This window comes from Myotis daubentonii, chromosome X, assembly GCF_963259705.1.
Source record: "Myotis daubentonii chromosome X, mMyoDau2.1, whole genome shotgun sequence".
In the NCBI taxonomy this organism is placed as follows: domain Eukaryota; kingdom Metazoa; phylum Chordata; class Mammalia; order Chiroptera; family Vespertilionidae; genus Myotis; species Myotis daubentonii.
The window spans coordinates 116,224,357-116,239,776 of record NC_081861.1 but is presented as its reverse complement, the minus strand read 5'-3'; the positions used below and the strand labels follow the sequence as shown (position 1 = coordinate 116,239,776).

General features: G+C 38.3%; 1 protein-coding gene across 3 annotated transcripts in view; it reads right to left on the bottom strand.

Moving 5' to 3' along the window:
- Positions 1-15,420, bottom strand: part of DMD (dystrophin) — a 2,282,236-nt gene that overhangs the window by 1,464,990 nt on the left and 801,826 nt on the right. For all 3 annotated transcript variants that reach the window (XM_059679269.1, XM_059679268.1, XM_059679270.1), the window contains exons 27-29: positions 7,187-7,369; positions 5,152-5,286; positions 3,067-3,216 (exon numbers count right to left, since the gene is read on the bottom strand). In XM_059679269.1, the coding sequence (XP_059535252.1) occupies positions 3,067-3,216; positions 5,152-5,286; positions 7,187-7,369 (468 nt within the window). The remainder of the gene's footprint in view (positions 1-3,066; positions 3,217-5,151; positions 5,287-7,186; positions 7,370-15,420) is intronic.

Sequence of the window (15,420 nt, the reverse complement as noted above, 5' to 3'; positions counted from 1 at the left end):
TATTAGAATATATGTGTTTGTCTACCCATGCTCTTAGTGAGGGTGTGCTTTGAAGGTAGGTGCTATAGCATAGAGCCTGGCAAAAATAAAAGTGATAATCATTTTTTTAATATGTATGGTGTTCTTAGCATTGTAGTAAGCACTTTCTATGCAGTATTTTCTATTTTGCTCAGGAGAACCCTATGAAACAGGATCTGTTATCACAGATAAAGAAATGGGAGCTTGAAAATATTGCCCAGGGTCACAAAGCCAAGGAGGTATAGGGGGATTGCCAGTCATCAATTCATTGTCTTTCAACACTGATCTCTTGATGATACTGGAATCTCTCTTTGTCTATAGAGGGCACTGGAGTGACACTGGGGAGGTAAAGGTTTCTCTGTTCCAATGTGTTTTTACTTCTTGCTCCTGTGGCTCTGGTTTGGCCTGTGGCTCTGGATCCACACATGACTATATAATAGTTCTGGGTTGGGTCAACCTGGTGAATGTTTTTGCCATCTTGTGGGCTGGAGACACTTTCCAAACAGGTTCGAATACCAGATTTGGGTAGATCTCCTTGATTTCCAAATTAGTTCTTTCCTTGGGTATTATCCCTCAGGCCTTGGATATTCTTTTGAGTTCTCATCTATTCTCTCTTAAAAATTAATTCCCAGTAAATAGTTAATAGTTATTGACATTAAACTTTCCCTGTGCAACTTACCGCATAGTTCCTATGACCCATCTGATCCTGTCTAATACAAGCGGCTGTTCCAACCCAAGTTTTTCTGATTGGTTATCTAATGTTTTAACAACTCAGTTTGGATATAACCGAGTAGGTGTGCAATCAAGGTTTGTTGTTGAGTAGAATTATTATTTATTTGGGGAAAATGCCAGATTGCAAACCAAAGACATTTAAAATATAAACACATAAGCAGTGTTTATGTTTCTAAAGGTTTGCAGGAGTAATACATAAATGAGGCTGATGCCAAGATCAGGTTAGAAAGTAGTGTATTCCTAAGCACATAATAGAGAAATTCTGAACAGCGCTACAGATTAAAATTGAGGTCTTTTCATAGCTTTGCCAAGGTCAGTGTTATAATGTGTCCTGATTTTTTGCTTGAACTACAATTGTTTTTTGTGCCACTAACATTCCAATAAAGTAAAAAAGCACATACTGATACCATATCAAAACATTGATGTGCCCCAACATCACCTACTTCTTTTCAGAACTGGACAAAGTACTACTGAGGACTTCTTTATTTCCAATGTAAAACATGATCAAACCTCTCCCCCACTTAATTAGCAAAAGGTTTCCTGCAGACCTCCTGGGCTACCATGTCCCCTTAGAACCTTTCTTTCCCTTCATAGCTAACTCCTCACAAGGATAGTACATATTTGCTTTTTCCCTTTTCCTCTCTAATGTCTTCTATAACACTGTCACCAGAGTCTCTCTATATCCCAGGAAAATCTAACTAAACTGTTCTAAGTCAAGGTTATAAGTGACGTATTTTTTGCATAATTCCATCATTTTCTTTTTTGCTTTTTAATTTTTTTCATTTTTAAATTACAGTTCACATTCAATCAGATATACAGAATAGTGGTTAGACAATCATGTACTTTACAGAGTGGTTCCCCATGTTTCAAGAACCCACCTGACACCATGCATAGTTATTATGATATGATTGACTACTAGAGGCCTAGTGCACGAAATCCATGCACTCGGGGGGGGGGGTTAGGTCACTCAGCCTGGCCTGCACCCTCTCGCAGTCTGGGAGTCCTCAGTTGGACATCCTTAGCGCTGCCGCGGAGGCAGGAGAGGCTCCAGCCACCACCGCTGCGCTCGCCAGCTGTGAGCCCGGTTTCTGACTAAGCAGCACTCCTCCTGTGGGAGCACACTGACCACCAGGGGGGCAGCTCCTGCATTGAGCGTCTGCCCCTGGTGGTCAGTGCATGACATAGTGATTGGTCATTCCAGGTTTGGTCGATTTGCATATTAACCTTTTATTATATAGGCTATTACATATGCTATAATTTACATCTCTGTGACTGCCAATTTGTACTTAATCCCTTCACCTTTTTCACCCAGCCTCCCAACTCCCCTCTGGTTGATGCCTAATTCCCTCATCTTACTTGGCCTTACTATTGTAGTTGACATTGTTTTCATGACTCCTACCTCCTAAGCACCCTGGTTTTAACTGGAGTTGGCTCTAACTTTTTGAGCATGTCTTCTAATCTCCTTTGTAGACACTGTATACTCTGCCTAAAACTTGATTTGGGGTATAACTCCTAAATTCTGTCCATGATTCTTTTTTCTTTTTGGTTACCTGGAGTGATCTCATGAACTCTACAGTCATGACTAGCATGTAACCTGATAAATCCACTATGTGTATAACTAGTCCTAATCATTCTCTCTAACTTCAGGACTGGGGATCTCTCTCTTACTGGATTATGAAATAGTCCCACCTGGATGCTCCATAAGTACTACAGCAGACCCAGTGGGTGCCCTGCCACACAGCCCCCTAACCTCAGAACCTCTGAGTTCGTCTAAGCTCTGGTGGCCAGCTGATGCACATACTGATAAATTCCCACCTTAAGCACCCATATGTGTATTATATCATTTTTTGAAAATATACTATATTTGGTTTCCTGTACAAAAACATACTCTAAAACATTTTTAGATAAAATGATATAATACACACATAAATATTTCAGTCATGTCTAACAAGTGGCAGTTTCTAAAACATGGAAGCTGTGCTAATATTTAAATATTCCTCATTTTGCCCTAGCAGGTTTGGCTCAGTGCCTAGAGCTTTGGCCTGCAGACTGAAGGGTCCCAGGTTCCATTCTGGTCAGAGTACATGCCTAGGTTGTAGGCTCCATTCCCAGTATGGGGCCTGCAGGAGGCAGCCGATCAATAATTCTCTCTCATTATTGATGTTTGTATCTTTCTCCCCCTCTCCCTTCCTCTCTGAAGTCAATAAAAATATTTTAAAAAATAAATATTCCTCATTTTACCTGAGAACCCTAAATGTATTTGCTAGATGTTTATGCAAATTAGTTTAAAGAGATTTTTCACTTTTATCATCATACCTCTTCATGTAATTCTCTCCAACGAGAATTAAATGTCTCAAGCTCCTCATTGATCAGTTCATCCATGACTCCACCATCTGTCAGGGTCTGTGCCAATATGCGAATTTGATTTGGGTTATCCTCTGAATGTTGCATCAGATTTTCAAGTGACTGAAACACATTTGCAAAAATTATTTTTCTTCATTTTCTAAATACATTGAATTAATACAAATGCTTCATGTCTTCTGATGTACTTAAGTTACAAGCAATTTAAACCAATATTAAATGGGGATCATAAAACATGAAAGATTGTTATTACTGCAAAAAAAGTACAGGGTGGGGCAAAATAGGTTTACAGATGTTCATATAAAAATAATACAATAATTTACAAACAAGAATAAAGTATTGTTTCATGTACACAGAATGGTAAATCTACTTTTGCTGCAACCTGTATGATGTTGCTGTATGTAAATCTTCATGGGCTTATGGCAAGATTGTGGAATGAGATACCTAAAAATGATTCACAGCAACCTTCTTATTTGATGGCCTCTACTCTAAAACCTGGAAAGGTAAAATACTCAATTTCTCTTGTAGCTGATGGCCAGGTGACATGATTCTGATATTATATGTAGAGAGAACTTTAAGAGGTTCTCTTCCCCAAATTAAAAAATGGCACAATCTCTTTAGAAGAAATCCTTCTGCCCTTTACACAATTTTATACTTCTAGGACTTAGAGCAGTCGTGGGCAAACTACAGCCCGTGGGCCAGATCCGGCCCGTTTGAAATGAATAAAACTAAAAAAAAAAAAAAAAAAGACCATACCCTTTTATGTAATGATGTTTACTTTGAATTTATATTAGTTCACACAAACACTCCATCCATGCTTTTGTTCCGGCCCTCTGGTCCAGTTTAAGAACCCATTGTGGCCCTCGAGTCAAAAAGTTTATCCACCCCTGACTTAGAGGTAAAACAGCCATCTTTGGACTGGGAGGCAATAAAAATGAGAATGAGTCCCTTCAATCTGATCATTCAATAGGATAACTAACTTCATTTAGCATTCTTTGATCTGGCCACCATCCTTTTACTGATGCTATGAATGTTTGCTTCATCGTCTTTGGAAGATGTACTACATTGCTGATTCACAAGGAATGTTTGTTCAATGAACATCTCTAAGTGGGACAGGACCAAAATTATAGTCCTCGTGAGATCTCTCCCACTGTTTTTGATACCTCTTCAGGTTTTACAATTCTCTTTTGAAAATAAGAAAGTTGGATACAAAGATGTCTTGGTTTCCGCTGGGACATTCTAAGATCCCAATTCTGTTCTGACTAAAGAAACATTTTGCATGTGCTTCACATCTTGATTAATTTATGCACCTTATTTTAGCATATTCATATAGAGGATGGCACTAAATGCAATACATATGCTGATATATATATTCATTTTATATAAAGGAATAAACAAAAGTACAATAAAATGCATACAACATAAGTGATTGAATATCATAAGTTCACATAAATCAAAATTGACACATGTAAACTCCTTCATTTTATTTTTAAAGGTCTTCAAAATAAAACTTTAAAATATACTAAAATGTGGAATGTACTAGAACATATGAACATGCTAAAGACATATTTCTAATATCAAAACATGCCCACTTGGTACCTCAAAACATTCCATATGGTATGAATCTATGATTTTCAATATTTTTTAAAACTTCCCAATTCAGTAAATGTAGCCTTTAAACTGGAAAATAATATTTTGCATTATTATCCTCTTTAGCCCTACTCCAAAGGAGCAAAAGTATGCATTCAAACTGTCTTTGCAAGTCTGTAGCAGATTTAAGCAGGAAAAGTGTCAACATATAACTTAGTGATATGGCAAAAGGCTAATGCCCTCTACAAGAGGTTATTTAAATTCTTTTTAAAACCTTGAGATTGGAAGGTTCTTAGAGAAAACTAAGGCTTTTTCCAAACCCCAGTGCGGGAGGAGGGATGGCAACTAGACTCTCTGTGCTGTGTTGTTTGAATTTATTTTTTATTCGGTATTTGATATCTTTCAATACTGCATGCAAAGTGTCATCATTTAGATTAATTCACAACTTACATCTAGCACCTTGGAGATTTCCTCACTTCCACCAGGAATATTTTCAGTGGTTTTAAGTTTCAATTCTACTTCATTCAGCCACTTGTTTGCCTTCTCCAAGTAGGACAGTAACTCATGCCAACATGCCCAAACCTCCTAAAAAAGAAATATCCCAGATGAACTATTTTAATAAAAAAATACTTATGAGACTCCAGCACTTCCATTTTTAAAAAAAACTTCTAAAAATATAGCATTGTTGTAGATAACTGAAAATGCAACTAGTCATTTTGGTCACTTAATACATCCATAATAACAAATCATTAAGGCCGAAACCAGTTTGGCTCAGTGGATAGAGCGTCGGCCTGTGGACCGGAGGGTCCCGGGTTCGATTCTGGTCGGGGGCATGTACCTGGTTTGCGGGCACATCCCCAGTGGGAGATGTGCAGGAGGCAGCTGATCAATGTTTCTCTCTCATCGATGTTTCTGACTCTCGATCTCTCTCCCTTCCTCTCTGTAAAAAATCAATAAAATATATTAAAAAAAGAAAAAAAAAACAAATCATTAAGGAAATATTTTATTCCATGAATAAATTCAAGATTTAGTGATTTACCTTTTTTAAATAAAGAAATAATTCATCAACATTATATTAGATTTATAGGTGCATTTTATGCAAAGAAATAATAAAGGCCAATTTCTGGATTATGGTTATGTCCGTAGCAATAAAAGCAGGAAGATGTACTGGAGGATAAGAATATTAAAATAGTCATTTTTCCATGAGCTTTGAGATTACAAGTATTGAGAAAACCTATAAAATGCAATAGCACAATTCCCACCACCTGCTACAACACCTCCCCCCAACTTCTATCAAAAATGGCTAGGAAAAAATTTTTATTTAAGGAGAAATCAAATTCTATCAGTTTCCCCATATTTTCACCTTTGCTCCTAGTCTTGCAAGTGATAGAAGACAGTCCCTCTCCAAGTGATGAAAAGTGTTAGTCTAACCTACCAATACTTAATTGGTATTTTACATATAGTTTATCACATAAAGTGAAATTAAGTATTTTGCTTTAAAAGATGATAGAAATCTTAAATCTGGGTCATTTCCAGCTCCTGCTGTACTACAGGCTGCCTTCCTTCTGGGCAACAATCTCAACAGGAAAATATAAATATCTCTTTAAATACCCGAGGGTACGTTAGAGTTTTGAAGATGCAATTGGTAATGTGTCTTTTTAACTTTGGTGCAGATTGAGCTAATGGACTACCTTGCTGATTTAACCATCAGGAAAGATGGCCTCTTGTGTCCTCAATGCCTTTGAAGGACACAGCTGGAGAAGCTGAATGTACCAGCTTTACAGGTCACCTTGGCAAAATAAAATACACTCCTGAAGCCAGAATTGGAGCTAAAAGCCACTTAGAATAACAGTTAAGCTTAACAGTTTGGAACTTAAAATTACTTTGAAATCACAGAAATGAAATTGACTTTGAAGAGAGTACAAACAAAAAAAGGAAACTTTCATTCCAATGATAACTGACGCTGATGTGGGAATGCCCTGCCCCATAGTTTCTGTTAAGCCCATCTCAAATATTCCATGCAATCAGTGTATGCCTTTGGATATGCTGAATGAAATATAAAGGAAAACATTTTAATTGCATAGCTCATCTATGAAACGAAAATGAAAAATTCTCAGGTGGCAGAAACAAAGAGAGAAGGTAAGTGCACAGAGAGGTTGGAAAAGATAATAATAACAACAATGATAATAATGGTAATAATAAGAACACTTAGGATGATAGCTACTCAGATTTACTGAGCACTAGGCTAAGTTCTTTAAACAGAATATCTCATTTAATTTGTTCAACATCCTATGAAATAGGTACTATTTTTATGTTCATTTTACATATAACTTAAACAACTGGCCAAAGTCCCAAATTATAACTGCCTAAGTGAAGAATTCAAGCCTAAGTATTCTTATACCAGAGTCCATGTGCTTAATCACTATGCTTCACATATGACCATAAATTGACACATAAATCAAGAAAATCAGGAAAAGAAACTGACTTCCAAAGTCTTGCACTTCCCGTTCAGCCTGGTACAGAGCCACTGGTAGTTGGTGGTGAGAGTGTCAAGTTCCTTTTTTAAGGCCTCTTGTGCTACAGGTGGAGCTTGAGCTATGACACTATTCACGGACTCTGTAAGGAGTTTCACTTTGGCTTCTTTTTGCTGGGCCTCTTCTTTAGCTCTCTGAAAAGAATAAAAATAAAGAATGTTCTGTTAATAGCAAGACGGGACTTTACTTTCAAAATGCATTCCTATCTATCCTTCCTCACAACACCTCTACTAGAGTGAGATAAACAAAAAGAAACCTAATACTGATTCCAATCATTTCTATACATTTAGGTTTAGTTAAAACTGGGAACTTGAAAGAAAATAATCATAATCAGAATATAATACATCTTTCATCAGAATACTTTGAAAAGTAATTTGTACATGGGTATATATTTGTAGATATCTGTATTTCTCTATCTTTATCTACATGAAACAAATATTTTAATACCAATTTTAAAAATATCTCATGGTCTAGAATTGAAATCACTTATAAGTTATTCAGATGGATGAATAATACTGAAATCAGTATATTATTTAAATAAAAATATAATTAATATAGAAAACTCTTAATTCTATATATAGAACCATATATTGATAACAGAAAGTTCTGTTCAGTAACTGAAAACACAAAAGAGAAAGAGAAGGAAAATAGCAGCCACTGACATGAGAGGGCTGGCCTACAACTCACAACTATGCCTTGTTCATCTCCTGTTGAAGATACTATTTCACAGAATACCAGCATCAGACAAGGCTACTTTGTTAGCATCACACATCATGACAACACCACTCCATAATCACATTTGAATATAGACAAGAAGATAAAAATTGTCCAAACAACAAAATACCGAACACATACCTATCCTGCCTAGTATAAGTTACCTCTGCATCTTTATCAATTATACTTTTCACCTCAATGTAGTCTTCCCACCTTCTAGGAAAAAATTACAAAAATACCTAATGATAGAGTTAGGTATTCCCACTCACTGACAGCATGCAATCCAAACGAAAGCCTTTTAACCCTCCCTCAAATCATCTAATGCAAACTCAAATCCTACAATAGGTTCTTTCTGATATTCTCTTACTCACACAACACCATGTTGTGTACACAGGTTCCCAGTGGCATGAATTCTCCCTCATTACCAAAAGTAATAAACCCAACTTGTTCAACTACAGAGGTATCACTGTTGGTCTTTGGCTGAAGGGAGGGTATTTACACTCAATTTCTAATGTGTACATGTTAGAAATACAAATACAGCCCTAACCGGTTTGGCTCAGTGGATAGAGCATCGGCCTGCGGACTGAGGGGTCCCAGGTTCGATTCCAATCAAGGGCATGTACCTTGGTTGCAGGCACATCCCCAGTGGGGAGTGTGCAGGAGGCAGCTGATCGATGTTTCTCTCTCATCGATGTTTCTAACTCTCTATCCCTCTCCCTTCCTCTCTGTAAAAAATCAATAAAAATATATTTTAAAAAAAGAAATACAGACACACATGCACACACACAATTGATCTTTCATTTGGGTTACTCAGAAGGCCAACCTTGAGATGAGCATAAGTAGTTTATGTGTGATGCGAAGGAAATACGGGTAGAGGAATGGAGAATGGAGGCAGGAAAGTGAATGGAAATTATAGGGTATATTTACTAAAACCAGCAATTACTGTTGGTGACTAGAGTTTAATCCCGGTGGGAAGCTCTGGGAAATGCATGCCTCAGGGTTATCCCACACAGGGGTGAGGACACTGGGGTATTTATATACCATCATTGGCTGAAGGCTGCTGGGGGAATGTTAACATGAAGCTAGGCACACTGGTGGGAAAAGTAGGAATCAGTGGCCACAGGAAGCCCTCAGGTAAAGAAATGCAGGTTCTGGCAGGTGGAAGCTGGACCTACACGCAGTGTAGTATTAAGAGTAAGGTGATGTGGGCAGGAATTGGACAAGGTCTGGACAAGGTCAGCTATAAAATGCCTCTATATATTTTAACACAATTAGTGTATGCCTTTGAATTTCATCCCATAATACCACAAAAGAATAAAATAATGGCAAATGAAAGTTGTTTTGACTATGAGCCCTCATAGTCAATTTTAATTTAATTGATTTAAAATTTTAATTAAATATTCTGACTAAATCTGTGTGGGTTGTTTTTTGTTTTGCCATCATTGAGCTTAGGATTTGTTTCTACACAAACCATATTTGGCTTTAGTAATTTGAGCATTACAAATAACTTTCACAAACATTAATCATTTAGTATGTTCTGCTGTATGTGCTATCTTATTGGATCTTTAACAAAAGCTTGCGAGATGTGTTTACTTATTTACACATTACACAACAGAAAACAGATTCAGAGAGTTTACGTTAATCATTCTGGGAGTTTTTCTTTTCTTCATCATAATTTCTGTTAAGCCTGCCGTAGACCAATTCCAGCATGTCATAATTTTAAGAGTTTCATCAAAAGGTTGATGAGACTTGGGGACTCAACAGGGTTGAGTCACACATGTAGTCACCTGTTGGAAATGGCTAAAGGCATCTCCCCAAACCTGAAAAGGAAACTGATAGTGGCTGCCAGACAGTTAAAGGGCATCTTAATCTACATGTTATTGCCTCCTACTGGCCAAACACCTGAACAGCCATAGGCTATTCCCAAAACTGACAATGCTTCTGTACCCTTTGAAACCTTACCCTTTGAAGTGTATTATCTCCACTTTGCCTTAGGACACATTGTGTTAATAAAAGCAAGGGTCTTAGACAAGGAGGGAGTCTTCAGTTCCTTTAGCTGAAGGTCCTCTGACCCCCCAATGCCTTTCAAAATTATATCTCATCTCCAGACTCTTTACTAGTCTCTAGATTTCTATGTCATCAGCGCACAGCCCCTTTTCCAGATTCCTGAACCCTTCTTGATGCTGGGACATGAACCCCAGCATAAGCCCATCTCAAATACTTCATACAATAAAGAAGAAGCATGTTTCAGTAGATCCAATAAATAAAATTACATTTTATACAAGTTACAAACAGCCTATACAACTGCCAAAAATACAGAATGATAATTCTTTCCTTGTTTTTTAGGTTTTCATAAATTGTTTTAAAAATAGGCTTAGAATGCCCTGATCGGTTTGGCTCAGTGGATAGAGCCTCGGCCTGGGGACTGAAGGGTCCCAGGTTTGATTCTGGTCAAGGGTATGGACCTTGGTTGCGGGCACATCCCCAGTAGGGGGTGTGCAGGAGGCAGCTAATCGGTGTTTCTCTCTCATCGATGTTTCTGACTCTCTGTCCCTCTCCCTTTCTCTCTGTAAAAAAATCAATAAAATATATTTTTAAAAAATACTTTAAAAAATAGGCTTAGAATTTGGGAAAAGTTCAGAGATGATAAAACAAAGGTAGATCCTGAAATTAATAAAATAACATTTACTGTAAATTATATTTTTAAAAAATTATAATACAAAAGGAAAGGAGATCATGAGGAATTTCTCCACTATAAGGAAAGGTAGACAACAAATGACTTCATAGCTTAGACATAATCCTCATCAGAAATGTGGCTTTTACTCACTTTATATACATGAATCTAACCATCATATGCTCAGATAACTTTCACTGCTGGTATGTCAAATCAGTGGTTCTCAAAGTATGGGTCTTTGGAACCTCTTTGGAACACACTCCTTAGCATTACTTGGAAAGCTTTTGGAAATTGGAAGGACAGAACAGGACTGATAGCTGTGTCCCTAACCCCTCTTCCAAGAAAAAGCCGCAGAATGTATCAGTTACTCAGCCTGCCCTTATCTCGGCCAATGGGAAAGCAGGGGAAACTAGCCCAAGGCCAAAAGTATGCTAGCCACCCACCCTGTCTTTGTGTAACCAGAACCTAGCTGCACCCAGCCCTTGCGTCACTAGCCCCTGACCCTCACTCAACCAACCAGAATCGGCCAAATCAGTGGTCTGAGTGTGCCCCCACCCCCCTGACCCCAAGCCCTATAAATTCTTTGTTCTCTTGGGACTCCAGGCCCTCTCACATCCTATTGTTGCGCCGGTGGAGGCAGAGGGACCAAGCTCAGCTTGAATAAAGACTCTATGCTTTTGCATCGGCCTTGGCGCTCACTGGTGGATCTTTGGGGGATCTTGAAATCTGGGCATAACATAAATTAAAAATCTCAGGCCCTACCCCAAACTCACTGAATCAGATATCCTGGGGTAGGACCCAGAGGTCTGTGTTTTAACAAGTCCTCCAGTTGATTCTGATGCTCACTCACTTGTGAGAATCAGTACTCTTGCTTGTCACCCATAAATGAGAACAGCAAATGCACTTATGTAAGTGGTGACAAGCACTGAGACTACAGTTACCATACTGTGTTGTTTTTAAAGAAGAAAACAGTTAAAACTGAAATTCCAGAGTTTTTTTAAGGGTTTAGTATAGTTTCAGTATCTAGTCGACTTCCAAAATAATTTTGAAGTGAGATGTTTCATCTGAAACATTCCTGTAGGCTCTTTATATTTAATTGAACAGTTCTGTTTACAGGGAAAGAAAGAAATGATCGAAACAGCATTATCTTTTTCAAGTAAAACACAGGAGAGCAAAGTAAAGAAACAGAAGGAAGTGTCTACTTTTTCTCTGATTAAATCAGGGAGAGATATTAAAGTAGGTCAGTCTCTTATGACAATAAAGTTAATTTTGCTCTTAATATGAGCGAGCACAGGTGGTAGCCTGGACAAGGTGCTATCAATACGCTCTAGATAGCGAAACAGACCTAAAAGAGGTTACCTTGATTGGCAGGCACAAAACACAAGAAATAGGATCTTCTTGCCAATTGCCTTTGCTCCTATTGCCAGAGGCTGGCTGAGATTTTCTGCTTTTCAATATTCCCCCCAATGCACCCATTTTGTAGCTGGAGTAGTTACTTAAACATGACAACCTATGTAGACTAATTGGTTGGGCCACTCATTTCTAAGACTGTTTACAAAAATTAAAAATTTGAGACAGTCTGCTCTCCATCACTGGAAAAGAAAAATAATCATCTGACTGGGTTATTAGCCAGATAGGCCAACTGTGCAAGGAGAGAGGGAAAAGAGCCAGAAGAGGGTCAGAGCCAAAGGAAGGAAGCAGGAGAAATAGAGCAGCTGAGTACAAGCTAACTGTTGATTATCTACTTAGGAATCTGAGGGAATGGCTATACAGTATTGGAAGAGATGGTGAGAATAGCCAGGCGGTTATTGAGATGTGAGGGGAAAGGCAACAGGGGTGGTACATGATTCATTGACTAGGCTAGGCTAGGCGAGGGGAGGAAAGAAGAAGGGAGGAGAGGAGAAGAGAGGGTAGGGTAGGGTTGAAAGAGGTGAGGGAGGACAGGAGAGGGGAGGGTAAAAAAGAATGGGATGGATGGGATGGGATGGGATGGGATGGGATGGGATGGGATGGGATGGGATGGGATGGAATGGAATAGAATAGAATAGAATAGAATAGAATAGAATAGAATAGAATAGAATAGAATAGAATAGAATAGAATAGAGTAGAGTAGAGTAGAGTAGAGTAGAGTAGAGTAGAGTAGAATAGAGTAGAATCGAATAGAATAGAATAGAATAGAATAGAATAGAATAGAATAGAATAGAATAGAATAGAATAGAACAGAATAGAACAGAACAGAATAGCATAGCACAGCACAGCACAGCTTGGGCTGGGCTGGGCTGGGCTGAATGGGATGACTGTGTTGAGACAGAATATATTAAATTGCTGGAAGCCAGTTCCAGCATGTCAGCAGGGCTGAATCATCTGGAAATGGCTGAGGGCGTTTCCTCAAACCTGAAAAGGATGCATAAAATGATTGCTGCCAGGCAGCTAAGGGCATTTCAATCTACATGTTATTGCCTCCTACTGGCCAAACACCTGAACAGCTGTAGGCAGTTTTTCCCCAATCTGACAATGTATTCTGTATACTTAATCCTACCCTTTGGTGTGTATATCTACCTTGCCTTAGGACAAATTGTGTTAATAAATAGCAAGGGGTCCTGAGACAAGGATAACTTAGTTCCTTTAGCTAAGTCTTCTGTGACTCCCCAAATGCCTTTCAAAATTATGTTTCGTCTCTGGACTCTTATTTAATTTACGTACAGTGCATTCTCCAGATTCCTGAACCCTTCTAGATGCTGGATCAAGACCACTGGCATTAAATCCTTTTGGTTCTACCATAGATAAAACCTGTGACTATGACTAAATTATTCAGCCGATCTGGGGATTTTAATTTTCTGATCACTGGAGAGAAGTGCAAACTATTTTGGTTCCAATGTACCTTCTAGCTCTCATATCCTATGAAACTATAAATTTTCAGATCGTGACCTTCCCCACAGTAAATTTTAAAGTAATTACCCCTGGCTGCATAGTTCTGTTGTTTAGAGCACTGTCCCCATACACCAAGCCTGTGGGTTCAATTCCCAGTCAGGGCACAACATATAAGAATCAATTAATGAATACATAAATAAGTGGGACAACAAAAATTGATGTTTTTATCTCTTTTCCTCCCTCCCTGTTTCTAAAAAATAATAAAATTTTAAATAAATAAATAAAATAAGTATAATTTTCTTGGCTGAAATCTTCCTATGCTTTCCCATTTCACTTAGAACGAAAACTAATCAATATCCTACAAAACTCCTATGATAACAAATATCTGCCTATCCCCTCAAAAACATTCCTGGTCAATTATCAGAGTTTACTCTATTCAGGGAGGTAGGCCTCTTTCTCTTCCCAATTAGCCTCAGGGTCTTTACAGGAGCTCTTCTCTCTTATGGGAATGTCCTTCCATAAGGTTATTTTAAAGTTGGCTTTTTCTTATGATTCATATCTCAGATTAAATATACTTCCTCAGAAATGCCCTACAAGTCAACACTCTAAAATAGCATTCCACTACCCCCAAGTCCCACCTGAAGTCTAACTATTCTTTATTTCACAATTCTTATTCATTTTGGAGGCAAAAATATCATGATCTCAACTAGGTTTGTTTATTTCTCCATTCATTGCCTGCCCCCCACCCCGGAATGTTAATTCCAATTTTCTAGGTAGCTTGTATATCTTGCTCACCACTATATTCAATATCTAGAAGGGTGTTTGGCACATAGTAAGTATGTATCAGAAATGGTTAGAGCACTGTTGCTCTGAGTTGCTCTGAGTCCATATACTCTTCTGAATTTCGCTAATGACTACACCAAGCACAGGGCAAGTTCCTTCTCAAACCCTACCTACTTCTGCACTAACTGTTATGGTAGAGCCCCTCTGCCAGGGGCTGTACCTTCTTGGATGCCGGGACTTAGAGAAGCCATAAGAAGTTGTGGGTGTATAAGAATGAGTCTTTATTGCAGGAGCCAGTGGCCGTAAGTCATTAGACAAAACAGTTCTTCACAACAGTCCTATACAGGTAGCCACATACCAGCTGATGAATAGATACATCTTTCCCACAAAGCAGCAGCATTAGCTTCTGCGCCTACCACTATTACCTGAGCAGCCACACGCTGCCTCTACCTACCACCTCACATTGTAGCGTGATATCTGAGCTCTCTGCCTTAGCAGCTTCTCCGGCTTCTCTGGCCTCTCCCCTCTCTCCTCTCTTGTGAGCTGTTTGTAGCCTCATATAGTCTCTCTTCTTCCCAGCACACTATCTGGTCAATAACATGTATTATACCACTTAGACAAAGAAGGCCAATTGCCAACAGTGACATCAATCATTTTGGCTAGAGAAGGGTACAGTGTACTGTGAGATCGCTGTGGCCTTGCAACTGTGTATGGCATCTTAGCCTTGAACATTCTGATTAAGATTCCCATGTTCAGAGTGGCCTTAGCAATTCTGGAATACTAACAACAAGGCCTTAACTATCTGGGGTCTCTGGCATGGTTCCCACCGTATACAATAAATATTTGTTGGTGAATAAATGAGTAACACATGGTTTTATTCAATTAGGATGATTTTACAATTTTTAATACTCTAGAAACTATCACTGCTTATCCAAATATAGTTTTACTTATGTCTTAATTTTACTTTCTGCATGTGACTAAAGCCACGATACATTTTATATTTATGTATCTGAGATTTCACATGAGTGCTTTCTGCTATTAATTATAAAAAGTATGCATTGGGTCATCATATAAATCATATAATAAAGTACATGTAATTAATTTCTTATTATGCAGCATTAATGATATTAATAATGGTAATAC